At 53.9% G+C, this 21,984-nt stretch overlaps 10 protein-coding genes and 1 non-coding gene across 11 annotated transcripts; 5 read left to right on the top strand and 6 right to left on the bottom strand.

The window, feature by feature from the left end:
- Positions 1-679: 679 nt before the first annotated feature.
- Positions 680-1,350, top strand: HMPREF1541_09845 (uncharacterized protein; the record flags this gene model as incomplete). The annotated part of the gene is made up of 2 exons (XM_008714518.1): positions 680-852; positions 912-1,350. 2 exons carry the CDS (start codon positions 680-682, stop codon positions 1,348-1,350), a joined length of 612 nt encoding a protein of 203 aa, XP_008712740.1.
- A 1,826-nt stretch (positions 1,351-3,176) lies between these two features.
- HMPREF1541_09846 (uncharacterized protein) lies at positions 3,177-4,328 on the bottom strand (the record flags this gene model as incomplete). The annotated part of the gene is made up of 1 exon (XM_008714519.1): positions 3,177-4,328. One exon carries the CDS (start codon positions 4,326-4,328, stop codon positions 3,177-3,179), a length of 1,152 nt encoding a protein of 383 aa, XP_008712741.1.
- Positions 4,329-7,360: 3,032 nt separating this feature from the next.
- On the bottom strand, positions 7,361-7,442 carry HMPREF1541_09847. Its single transcript has one exon. It is a non-coding gene; the product is annotated as a tRNA-Leu (tRNA).
- Positions 7,443-8,097: 655 nt separating this feature from the next.
- On the bottom strand, positions 8,098-8,726 carry HMPREF1541_09848 (glycine cleavage system H protein; the record flags this gene model as incomplete). The annotated part of the gene is made up of 3 exons (XM_008714520.1): positions 8,098-8,417; positions 8,474-8,536; positions 8,588-8,726. 3 exons carry the CDS (start codon positions 8,724-8,726, stop codon positions 8,098-8,100), a joined length of 522 nt encoding a protein of 173 aa, XP_008712742.1.
- Positions 8,727-8,882: 156 nt separating this feature from the next.
- On the top strand, positions 8,883-9,532 carry HMPREF1541_09849 (ribosomal protein S6; the record flags this gene model as incomplete). Its single annotated transcript, XM_008714521.1, has 3 exons — positions 8,883-8,954; positions 9,003-9,034; positions 9,163-9,532. 3 exons carry the CDS (start codon positions 8,883-8,885, stop codon positions 9,530-9,532), a joined length of 474 nt encoding a protein of 157 aa, XP_008712743.1.
- A 279-nt stretch (positions 9,533-9,811) lies between these two features.
- Positions 9,812-12,606, bottom strand: HMPREF1541_09850 (uncharacterized protein; the record flags this gene model as incomplete). Its single annotated transcript, XM_008714522.1, has 2 exons — positions 9,812-10,239; positions 10,290-12,606. The coding sequence occupies 2 exons, from the start codon at positions 12,604-12,606 to the stop codon at positions 9,812-9,814; spliced, it is 2,745 nt and encodes a 914-aa protein (XP_008712744.1).
- A 624-nt stretch (positions 12,607-13,230) lies between these two features.
- On the top strand, positions 13,231-14,382 carry HMPREF1541_09851 (uncharacterized protein; the record flags this gene model as incomplete). The annotated part of the gene is made up of 1 exon (XM_008714523.1): positions 13,231-14,382. The coding sequence occupies one exon, from the start codon at positions 13,231-13,233 to the stop codon at positions 14,380-14,382; it is 1,152 nt and encodes a 383-aa protein (XP_008712745.1).
- Positions 14,383-14,635: 253 nt separating this feature from the next.
- HMPREF1541_09852 (uncharacterized protein) lies at positions 14,636-15,925 on the bottom strand (the record flags this gene model as incomplete). The annotated part of the gene is made up of 1 exon (XM_008714524.1): positions 14,636-15,925. The coding sequence occupies one exon, from the start codon at positions 15,923-15,925 to the stop codon at positions 14,636-14,638; it is 1,290 nt and encodes a 429-aa protein (XP_008712746.1).
- A 797-nt stretch (positions 15,926-16,722) lies between these two features.
- On the top strand, positions 16,723-18,120 carry HMPREF1541_09853 (uncharacterized protein; the record flags this gene model as incomplete). Its single annotated transcript, XM_008714525.1, has 4 exons — positions 16,723-17,165; positions 17,214-17,277; positions 17,329-17,449; positions 17,495-18,120. 4 exons carry the CDS (start codon positions 16,723-16,725, stop codon positions 18,118-18,120), a joined length of 1,254 nt encoding a protein of 417 aa, XP_008712747.1.
- Positions 18,121-18,630: 510 nt separating this feature from the next.
- HMPREF1541_09854 (uncharacterized protein) lies at positions 18,631-20,600 on the top strand (the record flags this gene model as incomplete). Its single annotated transcript, XM_008714526.1, has 3 exons — positions 18,631-19,166; positions 19,229-19,681; positions 19,733-20,600. 3 exons carry the CDS (start codon positions 18,631-18,633, stop codon positions 20,598-20,600), a joined length of 1,857 nt encoding a protein of 618 aa, XP_008712748.1.
- A 4-nt stretch (positions 20,601-20,604) lies between these two features.
- Positions 20,605-21,877, bottom strand: HMPREF1541_09855 (uncharacterized protein; the record flags this gene model as incomplete). The annotated part of the gene is made up of 3 exons (XM_008714527.1): positions 20,605-20,970; positions 21,017-21,354; positions 21,403-21,877. 3 exons carry the CDS (start codon positions 21,875-21,877, stop codon positions 20,605-20,607), a joined length of 1,179 nt encoding a protein of 392 aa, XP_008712749.1.
- Between the last annotated feature and the right edge of the window lie 107 nt (positions 21,878-21,984).

Below are 21,984 nucleotides of genomic sequence, written 5' to 3' on the forward strand. Positions count from 1 at the left end.
GAGGCGTCCCAACTTCCTTCCCCCAGCGGCGCTTTTTAAGTTGTCTCTAATTCAGCGGAGTTTCCAGAGTCAGGCTAGGCTGCCTCAGCCGACGTCGTCAGGGGCTGAAGATCCTCCTTCAGAGAATAAAGCTTAATCTACTGGTACTGTGCTTGGTGATCTTGATGTTGGTTGTCTCGGCCAACATACTGCGTACTAGTGTGGCGCTGCCACTGTGCGATGCCTGACTTGCCATGTCCGGCTGCTCTATTGTACTACTACAGTAGATGACTTCTGGTAAGCATGGCCAGGCTTGTCGAACCCAGTCTCGACCTCGTACTGAGCACGATGACCACGCCTTGATCGGCCGACCTAGGTTACTGCTTACTAGCTCCGGCAAAGAAGGTTCAGCTTCTACTCAAGCGCTACCCTACAGGGCTGTGGGATCGACAATGTCATTGATGCAGGTACCGGTACGAGGAGCTGTACTGGACTATAAGAAGACATCTTGTCGGCCCTCCACCTTCAAGTGGCGTTCTGTCAACGCTCATCAACATCCATCGCTTCTGATTGCATCTCGCACAACACTTACCTCCTCCAAACTCATCCATTAAACGACACAATCAAACCCTCACATCCTTCTCTTGACGAAGCACCTTCTAGCTCTACACCAAGCAATCCCACTCTCCAAGAAGGAAAAATGCATTACTCCCACGTCGCCGTCGCCACCCTCCTCCCACTCCTCGCCTTCGCGCAGGACAGCGGCACCATCACCGACACGGCCGACCAGCCCGGCGAGACCATCAACGGCGGTCTCAACGACAGCAATGGCGGCACCCAATGCCCTGGCGTGCTGTATAATAACGAATACTGGTGAGTCTACACTCTCCACCCACTCCCTCCATCCCTCCCTGCTGACGCCCCTCTCACAGCTGCGTCGGCGGCCAACTCACCCTAAGCACCTGCCCAGGCTGGCCCATCTGCACCGGCCCTGGCACCGTCGACACCGCGACGCAAACCGAGTCTTGCGTGACTCGCATCCCCGTCACCGCGTCTGACTACAGCGCCCTCATCAGCAGCTACAGCGAGAGCCTCAATGGGGGTGCAGCTACTACGGCACAGGGGAGTGGTGGCTCTGGCGCTGCGGAGACTAGTGATGCTAGCAGCAGCGGCAGCGCTTCTTCTAATGGTGGCAGCGGTGGAGGGAGTAGCGCGACGGCCGCGAGTGGCAGCGGCAGCGGCAGTGGCAGTTCCAGCAGCTCTGGCAATGCGGCGGCGGTGGCGCCGACGGCTGGGGTATTGGGCGTGGGTGGAGTGGCGCCGATGGGCGTGCTCGCTGGTGGCGTGCTGGGGTTGGCGGCGCTGTTGTGATGCGGATGTGTGGGATTGGAATTTGGTGGGTTAGCGAAGTGACATCAGGTAGTGTGTGGGGAGGAAAGGGCAACGAGTTTGTTGGAGTACGAGTGGAAACTGGGAGGAGGAGAGGGGTGGAGTGGAGTGAAATGGAATGGGAGGGAAACGAGAGCTGTGGTTGGACAACAGCAGTAACAGGTACCGGTCATAGGCCGTAGGGGAGTATCAAAAGAACAAAGAGCGAGCGTCAGTTCGAGTCAGTGGCTTTAAGCTTCCCAGGCCAAGGAGGCATAATACCGCTTGTTTCTGATCAAGCATATACATAACCCTGTTCTGTTGATGCGGCTCTACAGTACCTGCAGAGCGGGCCGATTCCGGATACTTTAGCCACTGCACTTCGGACTCGCTTCAATCCGCTGCATCGACAGCGACCCTCAGCATGGCCCGATGACCTCAGGCCCACCATCATACTTCGTACATGGGTGAGGAGTAGTGACTATGCAAAACTCAATCCCGCACCGTTCCTCTGGCTGACGTAAATGGTCCCGAGCTACGGCATACCCGATCTGGTAGGTGACCCCTGGTAGAGCTCGAGTAGCGGGAGAGCCGGCGCAAGGGGCGGAAACCTTGCAAGGACTCCACCCTTCGAACTCGGGTACCGCGGAATTTGTGGTAGAAGGTAGAATCGCCCGGTTGTCGAGTACTGCAAGGACGACTTGTGAGGTTAGTCATTAGCTGCAATTTCATCTGGGAATGGCGAGATGCAGATCGCACGAAAAGGAAGGTGCTGAATGGTGTGTGTTGATACCCGTTGAGTGGACCGATGACCGACATCAATGCAAATCGCATGCAGACACATCCTCTCAATTTCTCACAGAGCGCTCTCGAAGCGCATCCTTGACCTAGCCCTCGAACTTGCGCTGCAGCTTGTTCACCGTCATCAGAGCATCAGGCTGCCACACCTCGCTGTCGGCTCCTTGACCTCGGATCTCAGTCTCAATCTTGGCTAGGATCGCGCGGAGAAAGTCACACCGTGCGTCTCGAATCGAGTCATCTGCCTCGTCATCGTGGTCGTTTCCCATCTCTTCCGTGGTCAAGCCTCGACACTGATCGCCCTGATGATCCAGGGGTCCAGACGGTCGGCATGGTTGTACCTACGGACCGTACACATTGGTAAGAGTGTCGACATAGATATCCAAGACTCACAGAAGAGGAGATCCCATGAATTCTCCCGTCCGTCTGGCCTGAACAGCTTCCTCACAGATCTATGCCAGCGATTAATTCCATAATCGTCATCGCGCTCGTATGCAGTGCCGCCAAAAGTGACAGGTCGAAAGTACTTCGCAACCCCGGTCACCAGCTTTCAAGAGTCCCTTTTCCGTGTTGGAGGCCCGACGTGGCATCCGAAGGCTGCTTCCTGGTTTGACCCCGTTTGACAGCAGGACTTGCGAGTAGTGGCTCATTCGAAGAAGTGGTATAAAGTCTTACGTGAACCATGCGGGGACCCTGGCGGCCTGTACTACAATTTTTGATGAAAGGGCAATTTTACCAACCGAAATACTGCATTCACTGCCTGATGACTCATTCAAGCATGCGACTCTGAAACCTTGCCTCGTAGAGAACCTTCAATCCCTCGTAGTTGCAAAGACACCACTCACCCACGGACAACAGCGCACACAGTCTTGATACTTGGATCCTGCAGCTGATACATAACACTGAGTCGCACTGTCGTTGAGCCCTTTTCCATTCAAGCACCCAACTCGACACCTGGTCAGAGTCTAATGGCGTCAGGTCCAGCCACAGCGGCATCCTTAAGATTCTGTCCGCCTTCCTCGCTCTGCTCGTCAGAACTCGACACTGGCCGGCAGCTTCTCCTGCAGTCGCCAGACAAATTTTGCACGACACATGGCACAATCCAATGAAGCCTCTTTATGCCAGTTCTTGATACACTCTTGGTGAAAGTGGTGACGACCAGCGCATGGCAAGATGCAGACTGTCTCGCCTACCACGTACTCCATGCGACATATACTGCAGGATAGATCGTCTTCGTCTCGAGTGGGCATGGCTTTCGAAGACCACTTGATGGTATCGTAAGCGTGTGGGCCTCGGTGGAGGGACGGAGGAGGTGTCGCTGGCAACGCTTCTGCACTGATCTGCAACGCATTCGTGCCCATGAAGGGGATCTCCGCTCGGTCAAGCACATCTCGAATGCGCTGCAGGTACTCAGCTGGGATGCGAGGCTCGTCTTGGACATTTTGAGCGTTCGTCCCGTGTGACTGGGAAGCCGGAGGCACCGGCTGTTGTTGGCTGGCGGTCAATAGCTGTGGTGGTACATTTAGTGTTGGGACCAAATTGCCATTCAGACCCCCAACAACATATCCACCACCTGACAGGACTTGGGGATCCGAGAGTATGGTGTTGATGGCGGCTCGAAGGATGGTGGAGATCGGTACCATGATGCTTGAAATCCTGAAGGATACCTGAGTGAGTACTGGAAACCCCTCGGGCGCCTGAACCTCTTCATCGTCGACTCCAGATTCTTCAAGTGCAGGCTCTTCGATGTCGAGTTCACCGTTCTCAGGCTCTTCTATACCATTGTCAGACCCTTCATCGTCCGCCCCAGATTCTCCAAGTGCAGGCTCTTCGGCATCGAGTTCACCGCTCTCGGACTCTTCAACGTCGTTTTCATGTTGAGCACCTTCGTTCGACTCCACCGTCTGCTCGTCTGCAAGTTGTGCACTGTTGATGCTAGAAATTCGCTGCTCTAGACGCTGGATCTCCTGGCGGAGGTGAAGAATGGTCTGTTGTAGCTGCGTGGCACTATCGCTGTGGGCGTTTTGTTGCTGCTGTTGGATCTGCTGATTGAGCTGCAGGATGGTTTGGTCAGCGGTTGCTTGTGCTTCAGCAGCATCGTGGCGGCGTTGGCTAGCAACACCCTGCCAGTATCGCGCTCGCTCGCGCCATACATGAGTAGAGGCGTTTGAAGAGTCCGGCATCTTTGGTGAGCCCTCTTGGCGTGCGCAACGTCGGATTAACAACAGGAGGAATTACAATGGAGTGATAACTGCAGCATCCAAAGTTGCAACGGCGCAGGGAAGTCACCCCCACAATGCCAAGGCGGGGAGGTATTTCTGCCTAAAGGTCGTCAAACACCTGCTCACCAGTGACGTGGTGACAAACGGAGTCACATGCCGGCAAAGTGAAATAAGGCTGAGTCTACGCGTTGCTAAGCTGTGACTTAAGAAGTGACTGCATCCTTGCTGTTCATATGCCACAAGGCTCAGTAGCATGTGGCTGGGCACAGAGTTCGGATCGAGAGCATATTTCGCTTCCGATCATGTTAAGATGAAAGTCACGACTGACTCAGAATGAGGAAGTACTCAAGTCACGACCCTTGCATCCCGAACTTGAGAGAGAAATGGCACGTTTCATCAAGCACGAAGGAAATCGATTAGAAGCGTTCTTAACAGATGGTCCAGTGCCAAGGTTTCACTGCCTCTTGGCATCAGGTGCGCTATTACTCCGGAGTAACCCGCGCTCAGATGGCTCTGACAACGATGCAGTATCACTCCATAAGAGATCACTCCATAAGAGTGATACTGGCATCAAGAGTATTCAATTTATAGTTTCCGCCGGAAATACCTACCATTGCACGATATTCCGCAAACATCGAGGCTTGTGGCGCAGACCATGGATAGGAGTAATAAATACTGCTACAAGAACAACCCAAATATGGGTCCTTACATTGAGCCATTGTAGATATACCCACTATCGATGAGGAATTCAAGTACGATTACAATAAACTCCTCTTGGTTATCTTGTACTGCCCAGAGCTTCAGTGTTACCAGACTTACTATCAACAGCCTCACGTGACTAGTTATTCATGATAAAGCGAGTATGTGGAATCTGCGAGAGGAACGCAAGTCTCTGAATAACATCTATGTACTTTTGTATATTGAAGCTGGACTGAGGGGAACCCTGGGGCCCAGCTGTATGAGCACATCCCATCCAGCGTACCCGCGTGTCCAGTCACCTTACAGCCCGAGTACCCAAAGCGAGCACCAGAGCGAGCAAACTCTAGGTCCAGTTGATAAACATACTATCTCTAGTTAGCCCGAAGTGACAAGAGTAATGAAAGTGCAGGAGGGCTTACGATGCGCACACGACCGACGACATTTTCTTCTCCTTGCACACGTTGCACGCATCCTTGAACGGCCCCGTTACGGTTTTGCAGTCTATTCCCTTTATCGGCGCGGCACGAGCGGCAAGTGCAAGGTCATCCTGATAATCAGTCTCGGCGACCTCGTTGATGTCGGTTGCACTAGCGTCAACGTTAGCGATCGCGTAGGCTGAGACCAGAGGGATGACGGCAAGAGCCGTTGAGATGAGCAGAGTAAGCTTCATGATTTCAGGGGATGTTTCGAAGTCTGTCTCGGAGTGTGACCTAGAGTGTGTGTCGCGGTTGTTCTGAAAGATGTTATGCTATGGTTGGTCTGAATGGCCTGTGCTTCAGTATTTATCTCTACCAAGAAGCTTGGGTAGTAGAGGGACTGAGCAATGACTTTTCGAGGTAAGCACATCAATCTTTGTGCTTTGCCTATTGAAGCTGACTGCACTATGAAAATGATAGCAATGCACTCTCGCCACTAAACTTCAAGATCCATTGTTTGTGTCTCCAGCTTGCGAGGCTGGCAAACCCGGGACAAAGGGCCTCTTTGCCATCAGTGACCGATGTCAGGTTTTGTAGCCATAGTCTTTCGCAGCTACATTTAGAATGCATTTGTTGCAGATGGAGTCGAGCGGTACCGCACCGTAGGACCTCAAGCCATTGCTCATATCCTCTCCATGTGTTTTTTGTCATACTCTCAGGCTTCTGAACGCCTGCCCCAATCCTAAGCCACAGAGATCTTCCACCCGAAGTCTTGTCTACAGACTGGACAGTTGAAGTTCTTTTTGTGCCATTCCTTCAAGCAGGAGAGATGAGCGCGATGCCTCCCAGGGCAAGGCAGGACAGCCATCTCATCTCCTTTCGCGTACTGCATCATACAGATCCAGCACGACTTGTCATCGCTTGAACGAACAAGCTGGGTAGAGGCGCCATCAAAGATCATGCTCGTAGCATCAGATGGGCTGTCGAGGGCGTTAGTCTGCCAAATATGAGTTTGGTAGCTGTGTGTAGCTCTGCTGGCGGCAGTGTTGGGCTGAAGATGCTGACCTGGACCGGGCCGGCGGTTGGGGTTTCGTTGCCTCCATTCCTCGTATTGTCGGCGCATGGCCGCAATTCTTCGCGCAGCTGTGGCATGAAAGTCGTTTGTTGGATCGTTTGTGAGTGTTTGTGGAAGGTCGACGTGATCGCGGCGTTCGGGAGGTGCAACAGCATAATCATCTTCGAAGATAGTGATCTCGCGCATGGCAGGTCTGCGGTCGGGGTCTTCGCTCCTCGGATGAGCTGGGGCAGCATGTTCCTCGGCATCTTCAGTGACTTGAGACCTATGCAGTGGTCGCGGTCCTTGGAAGTGAAGCTGACGTACGGGCTGCAGAGACTGTTCGATGGAGTTGAATTCGGATCGCATCACCTGTATCTCCATGGCCGCTTCAGTGAAGTGGTTAGACATGTTCTTCAGTGGATTACGCGATTGTTAAAGAAAAGTTCGTCGCAGTAGCGATCTGATTATGAGAAGTTCGAGAGCATGGAGTTACCAAACTTAAGTACTTCTGGTACAAGTCAACAATTAACGTCACCAAGACGGCGGATAAGGCTCGTAAGTGACGCACAATACGGCCATTTACAAAGCATATCATCAATCCGAGCATGGTGACATCTAGCAGGCGGAATGGCCAGGCGAGTATAATGTTGGCGTGACACTGGTGATGCTGGAGGACCACCTACGTGTAAGCAATCGAAGCTGAATGCGATAGGCACCGCTGACCCTTCTGCCTTTGATTCATTGGTAGTACTGATCACAGTGCCCTTGCTTCGTAGATTTCTCCTCAAGCAAAAAGCAGAACACTGTGTAGCGGCAGAGTGTGGAGGGAGTGGGACTCGAACCCACGAGGTGAAACACCACTGCCACCTGAAGATAGCGCCCCAACCGCTCGGCCATCCCTCGCTCGCTGTCGTCTTAAACGTGGGTTTGTGTGTGTGATATTGAAGATCAATTACTAGTGACCCCAGCCAAGAAGGATCGAGTCAATGTCTGGCAAATTAGTTAATAGTTGATTCTGAGCACAATCAAAAAGAGCTATTCGGCTGCGCATCAATGGACAGTAGAGCTAGTTGTCCGGCGTAAGCAAAAGCTGCGGGTCGCCATAAGATTCGAACAGCCAGCCAAAAACCAAAAACTCAACTACGGAGATCTTTTTGATCTCAGTAGTCGAGAACCCAGAGGTTTTTGATAGTATATTCACACACGCAGTCTCTTCAGTGTTTGAGTGTCACCGACCACTCTTGAATCGTGGATAAGAATGGAGGATAGGATAGGAGGAGTTGAACCCGCTCAATTACCACCGTTTTGTGGAATCGTGACCTGAGGCTCGAACAGAGCCAGTAGCGGTGATTCCGGTGCTGGTTGTTATAGTAAAACCTGAAAACAATGATATTTGTAGATTGAAATGAATGGTTGCTGAGGCGGAGGTCATAGAAGGTGAGGATGCGGCAGTGCGTAGCTACTCCTTCCATGTCAGTAAGCGCCACGCTTTTCGGTCAGTACAACAGCAATCAAGACGGAAACAAGATTCTCATGCAATCAGGAACCACAGTCTCATTCATTCGCCCTCGTCAGTGAAAGCCTTGTATGCTTCGGCGTCCATCAGATTCTCGAGCTCGCTGGCGTCCGCTACCTCGATCTTGGCCATCCAAGCGCTGTCCTCGGGGCTCTTGTTGATGTTGCCCGGCTTCTCTTCCAGCGCATTATTCGCCTCCGTGATCGTTCCGCCCACCGGTACGTTGATGTCGCTGGCGCTCTTGACAGACTCTACCGCGCCCATGGAGTCACCCTTCTTCAGCTCTGTGCCAACCTCCGGTAGCTCTACGAACACAACGTCGCCGAGTTGCTGCGCAGCGTATGTGGTGATTCCGATCGTGCCTGTCTACTAGTTAGCCAGGCGGAACAGTGGTGTGAGAAACAACTGGTATGCATACCAATCTTGCCACCATCGTCCAGCTCGATCCACTCGTGATCTTCGGTGTACTTCTTGACGAGCACTAGCCCAAGTTAGCTGTATGCCTACCACATGAACCCTTGCGCAAACTCACGAGACGAACTGCTGCCAAACCCCCTCCTAGCACCAGCCCTCCACGAGGCCTGCACTTGCGATCTGAAGGCCGGTGCAACGCTCGCTCGCGCGGCAGCTCGAGCTACCGGCAGAACTCTGTACATAACCGAGGCAGCCATGGTATGTACAGTTCAGGGTCGAGTTGTCGCAGGATGAAGATAGATCTGAAGTTGACTTGAGCTCAGTTCAAGCTCCGCAGCCGCGGGATGAAGAGTGGAGTCAGCGGCGCTGTGGCTTGGCGCGCCGTTTCGCCGTCTCCGATCCAAAAGTTCGAGATGCCGCAATCAATCTTTCGTCCTCGCGGATCACTAGACAAGACAACGATGCTGTACGAACTAATAGCCGTGGTGCGTAAGCTATGTTCTTTTCAACAACAATCGCGCTGACAACTTCAGGTCCGACCCGGCAACATTGCGCACATCAAAGAGTACGTTTCCCTCTCCTCCTTGTGACAAGCGGGCGCTCGGCCAGCACTCCGGGCGGTCATCTCCCCAAGCCACCCACACCCAGTCGCCCAATTTCTACGACCCCGAGACTAACGCAGCTCACCTCCAGAATCGCCACCAACACCGGCCGCACGATCCTCAACTCCAAAGGCACGATCCGCTCGCTCACGAACTGGGGCCAGTTCGACCTGCCGCGCCCAACCACCAAGCATCAGACGCAGCACTACACGGGCCACTACTTCATCCTGCAGTTCGATAGCTCGGCGGCCGCGCAGCAGGAGGTCAAGCGCACGCTGGCGCTGGACCCGCGCATGATCCGCTTCAGCGTCGTCAAGATGGCGGACAAGATGGGCAAGCAGGCCGGTATGGAGGGTATTGATGGCAACGACGGCGTGGTGCGCTGGGGTAAAGAGAGCTTGCTGGACTCGAGCTTGGGACTGATGACGAGTCGGAGGGCGTTTGGGCAGGGGTTGCGGTGAAGTGGATGCGAGGGGAGGGCAGGCGTGCATGTAAGATAGGACTGCGAGGGGTTAAGGAGAAGTGATGTATAGTCACTGTGAAAAAGCGCACAGCAGAACAAGTTTGGGGTCATGAGATAATGTACGCATTTCGAGGCGAGGGAGGGGTATCTACATTACAACGGCACCGCTTGCTGTGGCAGGAAAACGCCTGCGAATACGAACAACAATCCAATCCAATCCAATCCAATCTTGAGGGTCTTTGAGAACGAACAGCCTGTGGGCATCATCACATCAACCTCAGAACAAGCTCCACCGGCCCTTCGCACCCTTCTCCTCTCCCCTAGCCTCTCGCTTTGCTCGCCCCTCCAAGGCCCTCAATCCCTCGATCTTCTGCAACACCAATTCCAGCATGTCTTTCTTTCTAATCACATCCAGCTGTCTCTTAACCTTGGGGTCTTCGCTGGCGAATCGCTCAATCTCCGCCTCGCTGAGCCCCTTGCCTAAGCGCAAGTCAAGTTCGCGGGGGAAATTGTAGTAGAAGTCGCTGAGCAACTCGACGTTGAGGAACAGCACGGCCGTAGAGGTCAGCTTGTCGGCGACCACGTCCAGGAAGATCTCGGGGCAGTGATACTTGTTGGCCTTGTTGCTGCACTGTTTGGATTTGATGGCGAGGAGGCGCATTTTTAAAATGGCGGCGCGGTCGGAGAGGAAGACTGCTTGTCGGCCTGGAACAATGTTAGCAACGATGTCAAAACACCTGGTTGGAGTGACGTACCTCGCTCTAGCAGATCTGCTGAGAAGCCGCCGGCGCCGGAACTGACATCGCCTCCGAGGACCACGTCTCCTTTCCGCACCCTCTCGATGAAGGATGTCACGTCCTTCAGCTTGCGTTTACCGACGGCGTCTTCGAGCTGCTTTTTCGCGAGGTCACAAGCCTTGAGCTCATTCTTGAGCACGTTGTGGACATTCTCGCGACCCTTAGCCCACTCGTTGTCCTCCACATCAATCTCGAACTTGTATGGCTTGATGCAGTTCTCAACCTGGTCCGAAGTCGAGTAGAATCGATCGTTCAGGATGGTGCCACTGGCATCCTTGATCGCTTTCTGAGCCGATTGATGGGTGGCAAATGTAGAGACATCAATGAGCCTATTGACCTGATTCTGTAGCTCTGTGGCAACGGCCATGGTTGCTAGTCGTCCTATCCCAAGCTTAGTGAGTTCTGAAGTACTGGCGTCGAGTTTTCGCGTCCAGTACGGGTCGCTCGTGTCAGCCTTGGGCAGCTTCTCCAGCGGATTGGACTCAACCTCAATTGTGGAAAGATCCTCAATCGGCTTATTCCAATATCGTTTCGCCAACAGATCAAGCACTTTCTGATCCAAGACCTCCTTAAGCATGCTTCGTACCTCGGGACGGCCAAAGCTCTCTTGGAAAGCCTTGAAATTGTGCTTGAATGCATCGAGGCTTTCGGCAAGATACGATTCCGCCGACAGTGCTCGCTCGTTGTATTGCACTTTGAACTCGTAGCTGGCCTCTTCAAGCTCTTGAACGATCGCATCTCGTGTGCTGGCGAGGCTGGCGGCCATCACTTGCTCCAGAGTTGTCATAAGCTTCTTCCGTAGCTTGGGCGTGCCAACATTGAGTTCTGTCTCTGGGCCGAACTGCATCGGGTGCGACGAGAAAAAGGCGTTCTCGTTCTTTACAATGGCACTGGTGACGTTGCCTCCGCGGCTGAACAATGTCTGCTGCGGGATCTTGCAGACAACACCGACGTAGCCAAGCCGTAAAGGATACTTCCGATCTGTGAGAATGTCGACGCCTCGGTCGGGATCAACGAGATCCATCTTGGTGATGACACCAATCGTCCTCTCTCCTCGAGGATCAACTCTCCGGCTTGCCCTTAGCGCGGTCGAGTTGGCCAGATCGACATCTGCGGCTGAAATGGCGAGGATGACGTTCGGAGGCTGGATATACTTGTCACATAGATCCGAGATTTTCTGCTTCAATTCCAACGGCTGATCTTTGCCCACGACTTGTATGTAGCCAGGAAGATCGATCAGCGACAGATCAGGCACATTCGGGCTGTAAATGGATAGCTGGATTGGGTCGTCGGTAACACACTGCTCCGCTGGCACGGCGAGATTGAGATCGGTCAAGGTTCGCTGGATCTGACTGAAGTCGGTGATCTTGCCCAACCCCAGGGCCGGGAATTCGCCATACTCAGCCTTCGCTTCGGGTGTGTTGACGAGAGTCAGCTCGATCGGTCGTCTGGTAACCATGTTAGAGCCCTTGGGCAAGAATTCGTGACCAACAATAGCCTCCAGTACCGAACTCTTCCCGCTCGATTGCGACCCGATCACGACGATCGATGGTAGTGTCAGGGCGCCGGACTGACCGACCGTATTCAGCAGCGTTCGAATCTCAATCATTTTCTTCGTGAGCATCATCATCTGGTCGTCTCTTGCAATTTGCTGCCCGCTCCGCTCCTCGTCGCCACCTTCGATACCAAACGCTGCACCAGTGGCTGCCGCGGCGGCAGCAGCCTCCTTCTGACCCCCTCCGCCGCCCTCCCCACCAGATCCACCTTCTGACTCTGGCTTTGCCTCGAACATAGTCCGCATCCACTCGGGCACCTCGACCTGTTCTTTGGTTCGCTCCCAACCAGTTCCCATTTGCGCAAAGACACCCTTGCCGCCCTCGAACCACTGACCTCCCACATCTTTTGCACTGTCCCATCCTCTCTTCGCGGCCTCCATCGCTGCAGTTCCTGCTTGTGTTGCATGATACTGAACATACGCGAAAGCACCTAAACAGCTGGCACCGAAGAGCGCAGGCAGCCGCGCCATCTTCAACGCTAACCGGGGTAGTATCCGCACGAAGGATATTGACCGTACGGCGGGGACATTGTGAATGGCATTGGCACCAGAGGGCCACCGCCGCCGAATGCGAAGGGTCTGCGCGGGTCGGGAGAGCAAGCCGTGGGACAATGAGCGGGTGCCTGTTATCGATGAGACATTAGGCGTATGTGTATGGAGGTGGCGCGCAGCCTGGCGCAAGGGTGGCGCGAGGCGGGCGGATATGAGGCGCCCATTCATCGAGGGTTGAGGTTCGTCACGTCATAAGCATTTGTACGTGTAGTGTTTGATGGAGGGGGATGGTGTTGATAGTGGTTGGATCACGGCGGCGACCACTTTCAAATGACGCCGTCACAAAGGAGGAATGACGCATAGGCGCCAAGGCTCAGCCTGACGACCTCTTCCCAAGCATTGTTCAACAGCACGCCATTTGGCGGTGTAGCTACTTTTCCCAAGTCATCTCAACGACAGTATCCCTTCTAACTTTCCCATTTACTCTCTTCTAGGCGTTGGCGGGCGTTCAGCACACCATCGTGCTTTCATTCGCTTTTCGAAAAGCACACCGCCCTGTCTCTGCTCATAATATTGGGATTCGGGCGTCTGCAGTGGCTGTCACGAGCACAGAGCATCCTTCTCCCTGGCTTACAGTAACATCACTCTGTTAGGCGATAAATCAATCTGAGTTGTTTTTCGTCCAGGACACTACCAGGTGTTCCTCATCGGAGGTGACGGAGGCGTTTGCTTATCCAGCTTGTGGGTCTCACATGAGCCCGCCCCAGAGCATAAGGCATCCGCTTCCGATATGATCTGGTTTCCCCGGGAATCTCTTCGTACAATCAACACTTCAACCTTCACACGACGATCATGTGTCGATTTCTAGTCTACGCTGGCTCCTCTCCGATAATTCTCTCCAAGCTCGTTACAGAACCCTCACACTCCATTCTCACTCAGTCATATGACTCACGTCTTCGCCTGGATTCTCGACGTCCCGTTAACGGCGATGGCTTCGGTATCGGCTGGTACACTGACCTCAGCCTCGGGCCGGATCCCTGCATCTTCACCTCTACGCTCCCAGCCTGGAACTGCGTGAATCTCGAACGCCTCGCTCCAAAAACCGCCAGCAATCTGATATTCGCCCATGTACGCGCCACAACAGAAGGCTCGCTGGCTGAGAATAACTGCCACCCTTTTCAGCACGAGACACTGATGTGGATGCACAATGGCAACATTGGAGCGTGGAAGTTCGTGAAACGTCCACTTGCATCGTCCTTGCGGGATAAGTGGTTCTTAGGCGTGCGTGGTGGCACAGACTCAGAATGGGCATTTGCCTTGTTCCTCGACAATCTCGAGTCATTAGGCGTTGATCCCTCGAGCACACCGCCCGGCGGCTTCGATCCCAAAATGCTCCGCCGAGCCATGAAAGCAACGATTGCGAAAATCAACGCCTTCATCAAAGCCGTCCCCAAAGAACACGGATTAGACGACGTCGAGACTCGATCACTCCTCAACTTCGCCGTCGCAGACGGCCACAGCGTCATCGTCACACGCTACGTCTCCTCCAAAAGCGATGCTGCCGCCTCACTGTACTACAGTTCCGGCACTGCGTGGGTGGAGGGTCCCTCAAAGGGCCAGTTCCGCATGGAGCGTCGAGACAAAGCCTCCGACGTCGTGCTTGTGGCGTCCGAGCCACTGACGTTTGAACGACACAACTGGCTCAGCGTCCCCACCAACACCATCGTCACCATCTGCGACCAGACCGTCTATGTGAAACCCATCAAAGACGAGTACTGGGACGGCGACCCCAGCCGCGAGCGAAGCACGGGGTTTGCGAGGAGCAAAGGACTTGCCGCTAAGACACCCGGTGGCGGACAGGAGACGCCTGGTTCGGAGACGCCACAACCAGTGGTGAACTTGAACGGTGAGAGGAAGACAGTGCTGGGGAAAGACGACATGGATTTTTTCAATATGAAGGTCAAGGAACTGGGGTTGGGGAATGGGTGTGTGGAGCGGGATTGAGGCGAACCTGAGTGACAAAAGTAGAAGGGTTCCGAAGCACAGGGATAGTATGCCCACAACGGACTGTATGGAACCACAGATTGGGAACGATGAGACGACAATGATTGCGGGCGAAGGGGAAGCGATGGCAAAAAGGAGGCGTTTGGTTTTTTTGTGAAGCTCTGGCATCAATTACGTTTCGTTCTTGGTTGCTACATGTTCGGCAGATCCAAACTAGATACCCAAAAACCACCACAGCTTAATCGTTGCGACTCTACAGCTCCTCGCCCTTGAAGTCCGCGTGTCGGAAATACTTCATGCCCACCCACGCTACCACCACCCACACCCACGCCATGATGGCCGTCAACACCATCAGCGCCGGGTAGTAGCCTGTGATCGGTAGGCTTGGGTCATCCTCCAGCTCGGGCGGCGCGTACGGCGTCTCGCCTACGTCCCACGCCCAGGACCATAGGTCGAAGCAGCTGCCCATGCCGACCACGAACACCACCCAGCTCACCACCAGGATGACGTAACCCCAAAACGCCGTTTCCGCGTAGTCATGCTGGTCCTCACCCTCGTCCTCGGCGTCCGAGGGAGGCGTTCCCGCCACACTCTGCGGCAAGGATGCCAAGGGCGAACGCGCGTGCGTAGCAGCGGCGGCGGCGGCCGAGGAACCGAAGTAGCCCAGGCTGCTGCGGCGCAGTGAATCACCGATGATGCTAGGGGCGGTGGAGACGCTGACGCTCACGGTCGGAAAGTAGCTGTAGCTGGTGCTGCTGCTTTCGCTGGCGCCGCCGAGGCTGCTGGTGGTTGGGATTTTGCGTAGTAGTGGCTGCTGCTGTAGAGGCCGCCGTGAGGGCGGCATGGCGACCTCGTCGTCGTCTTCATCATCTTCAGTGGAAAAGGTGCTGACGTCGTTGAGCCGAGCGGTGCTATTGCGTGCGCTGGTCGTGGACGAGGCGGGCTCGACGCTTGCGACGCTGCTGCGGATGGAGGGGATCGAGACGCGTGAGAGGGTGCGAAAGGGCCAGCGGGGTGGATTGCCGGAAGAGGCTGGCACGACTTCCGGGGAGGTGGGCGCATCATCGGGGGAGAATTCGACGGAAGGCCGCGGCGTGGACAGCGCGGTGCTGTCAGAGGGGTCGATATCCAGGTACGATGTCGCAGCCGGTACGGCAACGGAAGGACTAGCAAGCGGTGATTTTCCCTTGCGGTCTCTGTCTTTCTCACGGCCTTTCCCAAGAACGGTCTTGCGAAGGGACCCTTTGCGACGGCGGCGTTGCGTGTCACTCATCGCTGCACCCATGGCGGAGCGGGAGACGGACGGTTCTGATGCGCTGCCATCCTGCTCAACGCGCTCAGCACTGCCAGAGCGTAGGAGCTTCAGCAGGTTCCCACTGATGGAGCGGCGATGCGCAGGTGGCTTCTTCTTAGGTGTGCCATCTTTTTCTTTGCCTTTCACGTTCTCCTTGGAATCGACTGCTGGTTCAGGGGTCTCGACATCATTCTCGATTGAGGGGAACGGTATGGTTGTCTCGAGCGGGCCATCGGAGGGGCCGTTCATTGCAGTGCTTTGCGGCAGTAGTCTTCATGATGCGCGCTGAATCATGGAATCTGAGCGATCGCAAAGATCAGCTGAGTCGAGCCGTGAAGCGTACTGCCGCGATTTGGAGGGTCATTTATGCCAAGGTTATCAAAAGCTTTTTTGGACATACATGACGCCGCTTTTACGCAGACTGAGCCACGCCCCCATATCGTGCCACGTCTGGATCTCTGACATCAATTGAAACCAGGTTCAGGGAATCTATTTTTCTTTGGGGTCCCAGGCGCTGCATCGGCGTCTATGTCGCTGAAAGTCTACGATACGAGTAAGTTAGACCGGCAACTACTCCTGGTCAAACACCGGAGCCTGTTCAAGGACTAGGCCAAGCTGACGATATTGAGGTGCGGTAAGGCCGAAGTCTCCAGCCGACCGAAGATAGCTCTGGTGTTACTTGCGACTGGACCATGTTGTCGTGTCTTACATTGAGAAGTGACGTGCTTACAATGCTGGGAGTTCGTCGCAAGTCGTTGTATAGTCAATGGTCGGCCAACTCCGAGCAACGACGACTATAGGCTACAATAGTAAGCTATCTCTTGGCCGCCGCGGGCAAGTGTAGTTTTCCGGTTCGGACGAAGCCGAGGGGAATTCCGGGTAGTGAGATTCGCTTACAACACCCCGTGTGATTTCAGGCTGGTCGTAACCGTGGAGCACTGCTGTTGACGGCAGGCATCGCCTGAGATTGCAGCTGATATACGAACATCAACAAGAGCAACGAGCAATCGTGGGCCCGGCATTTGACAGCCAACTGAACCGCAGCAATGATCAAAGCACCGTCTCACCACCAGTACCAAGATCTGGATATTGATGAGCGTGTCAAACGTGTACTGCTGACTACACCTCTGATTGATGGACACAATGACCTTCCACAACAGCCTCGCGCCATCACCAAGGGCAAAATATACAACAACCCCAATTTCCAATTCGATAAACACTTCGAGAGGGGTATGACTGACATTCCCCGTCTCCGAGAAGGCGCAGTGGGCGGACAATTCTGGTCTGTATGCGTGCCGTGTCTGCGCTCAGCAGAGAATTTCTCCACGCCCGAGTATTCAGACATGGCTAGGGATGCGATCGAACAAATTGACTTGACCATCAGACTGGTGGAGCATTATCCAGAGACGTTTACCTTAGTGGGTGAGCCTGACGATGTGCTGGAGGCCTATAAGGCAGGCAAGATCGGCTGTTCGATCGGTATAGAAGGGTACGTTTTGATGCTGCTGAGGTGCGAGAGATTTGCTGACCTCCAGAGACTTCACATGGCGGGTAACAGCATTGGCATCATTCGAGCATTTTATCGGTTAGGTGTGCGATATGTAGGTTTTGTGCCAAAGGACACCTCCAGATTCTCACTGACACGACGATAGTGCACGTTGACACATGTATGCAACAATGCATTCGCGGATAGCTCCACCTCGAAGATTGGTCCCGTGCACGGGGGTCTCTCAAAGCTCGGGCGTTCTGCCATTGTTGAGATGAATCGACTCGGTAACACCGTCGTAACGTCTTGTTGTTGAGTACTAATATGTCTAGGCATGATCATTGATCTGTCTCATGTGTCCGAGGACTGCGCGAAACAGACTTTGCAGCTAACTCGTGCGCCTGTCATGTTCTCGCATAGCAACGTCAGGGGCGTCTTTGATTGCGCAAGGAATGTGCCGGACGATGTGCTGGACATGGTCCCCGCGAATAACGGAATCGTGATGGTTACCTTTGTTCCAGAGCATGTTGCAACCCGGAGACGCGATGCCACCATGGAGCATGTCCTTGATCACCTGTTCTACGTCGCCAACCGCATTGGTTGGGATCATGTTGGAGTGGGCTCGGACTTTGATGGTATCGCTTCTGTGATACCAGGTTTGGAGGATGTCAAGTGTTTCCCGAACCTGCTCAAAGCCATCCTCGACCGGGGAGCCACGGAGGAGCAGTTGAAGAAAGTCATGTCGGAGAACATTTTGAGGGTCTGGCGTCGCGTCTCCTCCACGAGGAACTTGATGGCTGAAGAGGGTGTGCTGCCGATTGAAGACGTGTGGGAAGGCCGCCAATGGTGGCGGTACGATGGCTTTTATCAGATGCCTGACCCTGACCCAGAAGACAAGCTGGGTCTTGATTGGTATGGTGTTCCAGCTCCAGAAGAAGGCCTTTACCCGAAGGAATAGAATTGAATAAAAAATTATCCCTTACCATAAATACTGCCACTGAGCCCGATTGACCCTCAGCTACAGTACGCAGTCTTGCTATCTAGGTAGGTGTTATGGGGGCGCTTCATTGTATAGTAACTTCGGGGGTTAAGCTTAAGTAAGGGAAGGGCTGGCTGACAAAGGCCAATAGCGAGAAGAGGCGCCCTCACAACGGCGTGCGGGGCTATCGCCTAGCACTGTTCTTTATCTATTCCACCACTAACACGCCTGCTGTCTTTTCTATAAGCATTTTATCTATGTTGCGAAGCTGACAACTCGCTCATTCTTGGTAGTTCGCAACATAGATACTGGTGGGTGGGGAGGAAGATGTCCACACCAAATGGCAAGCAGCGCCCATATAGGTCGCATCTGATCCCAGCTTGCCTAGCTTGCCGGAAGCGGAAGTCGAGATGCAAAACAGACCAGTCCAGTAAAGCTTGTGCAATGTGTGAGGTCCATGGTACCGATTGCGTCTATCCTCGGAAGTCGATGTCTCCCAGCCGTCCGTCGACCCTCCGTCGCCCTCAGACACGGTCCGCCGCCGGACACCCAACAACCAGCCCGACTGAGACGAATTCGAGATCAACCAGCGGGCTTCCTGGCAACGTTTTGGACTCTGCCCGAGGAGACCGAGACAATGTACCGATCCTGCCAACAGGGAACAACCCTGGTGCGAGGCCAAGTATCGTCCGACTGCATGACAGCGCGACTGAGCCTACACCGGGATATAGCATAGTTGGTGGGAATGGGACTTTGGACGAGACCGAGGACGACAATGTGCATGTCGTAGGACCCGTCCTAGCCAACGATAATGAGGTCCTCGAGCCGTACCTATCGGCCATTCCAGAGGCTGGTCGCTATCGAAAGAGCATCTGCACCGACTCGTCCCGCATGGCACGGCCTGTGCTGTTCACAACAATGTCACGGCGTCCACTTGGTGTCACTAAGAACCAGACATTGTCCGCCGCCAAGTGCGAAGTCATTGAAAAGCTGCTTGAGCCACACTGTCAAGCTATCGTTCAACGGTATGGCTTGGCTTGCTCCTATCCCGTTCTATATCCTGCAAGCTGATGCTAGTGGCCTGCAGGTATCTGGAACAAGCCAACATATGCATGCCAATGTTCGATGCCGCCCAGCTGTTGGACGTCTACACGAACGAGAAGGAAAAGATCTCCCCGGCCTTGCTCGCCAACTTGTACGCAAATGCCTTGATATATTGGAGAGTATCACCAACGGCTCTACTCCCCACAGACTCTTTATCGAAATGTCCTGATGGAAGGTTTGTATGGGTACAGGCTCACGAAGCTCTCCATTCCGAAACATTTCTTGCCCCAGGCATCTCTACGGTGATGGCGTTACTGTTGAATATTGGTGGTAGGCCCAGTACATCACCCTTCAACAACGCCGGCATGATGGGGACCGCCGTCGCTCTTGCCCATGCCCTTGGGCTTAATCGAGATCCCTCAAAGTGGCAGCTCCATAACGCAGAGAAAGATATGCGCGTCCGAATCTGGTGGCAGGTTGTTTTACAAGATCGTTGGTACGTTCATATTTAGAGTCACGAGTACTGACCGAAGCTAAGAGACATCAGGTGTAGCCTGAGCTACGGTACTCCTCCACAGATTCGGTCATCACAATATGATGTTGCCTTACCAACGATTGAGGCAGTATCCGCGAGACCTGAGGGCCTGCCCAGCGCTACAATCTACATCACACTCCTAACCCTTACAGAGGAACTCGGCTACCTCCTTGAACATGTATACGACCTGCGATCAAGCCCATCGACAGTGACGGTAGATGGCTCAACCGATGTTCTGGAGAGGCGGCTTGGTTCATGGAAAGACCAACTCAGCGGTGATATGCGCGCCATTGTCCTGCGCGGCATGAGGCTCGAGATAGCTGGTGCAGCAAACCTACGTCTTGCCTACTTGGCCACGGAGCTCCTGCTTTGCCGAATTTCTCTCGACCTTGACAAGGAAACCACGGACTCTCAGTTGGCGGGAAACTACCACCACATCCGAGCACGGCGAGCAGCCGAAGATATCGTTAACTTCATTCATAGCCTCAAGGAGACGCATATCTGTGGTTTCTGGATGCCACAGCATGGCGCGTCCCTGACATCGGCGACTGCATTCATCCTCAGGGTTGCGGTGCGGTCCATATCTGCAGGCGACTATGTCGACGGCAACGCTTCGCTGAATATGGCCATCAGAATGATGGGAACTCTACGACACTTTCAGGAGATTTTCCGATGGGACATTGCTGATCACTGCATTGCCCAATATGGAGAACTCGTAGATCGGATGGCGAGTATGAGACATATCGGTGACAGCACTCAAAACAGCCATCGTGCCAGCATGATGTCTACTACCGACTCCTTCGTTGCCCATTCGATTGATCTCCCGAGTCTGGAGCTCGATTCAATGTTTCCAAGTCTGTGGGACATGTTCGAAGCTTGATTCTTTATGAACAGCCACCCACTATCTCTTCGTCTTCCAGCACCTCTCCTCTCTGCTTCCGCTCCGTCAATTCTTTCAGTGCCAGCATCAGGTTGTCCAATCCTTCGTCTGATGTTTGATGGTGCAATACAATTCTTCCATTGGGAAAGACGGCAACACCTCTCTTCTCACATGATTTCACGAAAGCAGCGCCCGGGATGCCTGTGGCCTCCAGGTCCAGTACCACCATATTGGTCTGCACAGGCAATGCAAGCTTGTAGCCCAATTCCAAGAGCTTGGCCGAGGTCTCCTTGGCCTTCGCATGTACGCGAGGAAGCAGGGGTAAAGAATGGTCAATGGCAGCTGCGGCCGCGGCTGCCATCATACCAGGCTGCGAGTGTCAGCACATGCTTGACAATTACCTAGGACAATCATACCTGTCTCGCACCTCCACCGACCATCTTGCGGAACCATTTCGCCCGTTGAATGAAGCCCCTGTTCCCAAGAATCACACTGCCCATTGGAGCGCCGAGACCTTTGGCCAAGCAAACGCTCATGCTGTCAAAGCATTTGCAGTACTCCTTCAAATCAACACCTTCGCCGACCACAGCATCGAACAGTCGGGCGGCGTCTAAGTGCATGGCGATCGGCTTCTGGCCCTCTGGTACAGGGAAGCTTCTGACGAAGTTTGAGATTTCTTGGGCATCCTTCAATGGCAGAATCGTCCCAGACATTGTATTCTCGAGAGCTACGACCCGCGTAGGAGGAAAGTGAACTATCTCTGCGTCAGCATTGGCTACTCCTCAGCTTTAGTCGAGCTCACTGTTTCCGTCGGCGATAATGTTTTTCCTGACATCCTCAAGGGTCATATGAAGCCCATTTTTCGGGTGAACCGCCGTTACGCCAGCCTGACTCAAGACTGGAAGGGCGCCACTCTCCCAACAATGAATATGAGCCCGGTGGTCAAGCAACACAGTATGTGGTGGCTGGGTTAGGTGAGTCCTGAGACAGACCTGATTACCCATGGTGCCAGAAATGGCCCAGAGAGCATCCTCCATTCCAGTCAATTCAATCAGCCTATCTTGCAGCGCATTGACTGAAGCATCTCCCTGAGGATCATAGATGTCATCCCCAACCGAGGCATCTAGGATAGCCTGCATCATGGCTAGGGTGGGCGCCGTTACTACGTCCGAGCGGAAGTCGCTGCCCGCCTTCTTGATGGCTGCCTGGAGCTTTTTAGTGGAGACATTGCTAAGAGTGTCGGCATCAACGATCGCTTCAGCAATAGAGGGTGACATGTTTTGCGCGGCGACTAGAGTTGCTCGTGAATGGAAGTGGCTGGGAAGAGGAAATGAAGGTTGTCAGTCCTTCAACTTGCTACTCAAATACTAGGCACAGTTTTGTT

The sequence above is a fragment of the Cyphellophora europaea genome (genome assembly GCF_000365145.1).
Source record: "Cyphellophora europaea CBS 101466 unplaced genomic scaffold supercont1.11, whole genome shotgun sequence".
Classification (NCBI taxonomy): Eukaryota; Fungi; Ascomycota; class Eurotiomycetes; order Chaetothyriales; family Cyphellophoraceae; genus Cyphellophora; species Cyphellophora europaea.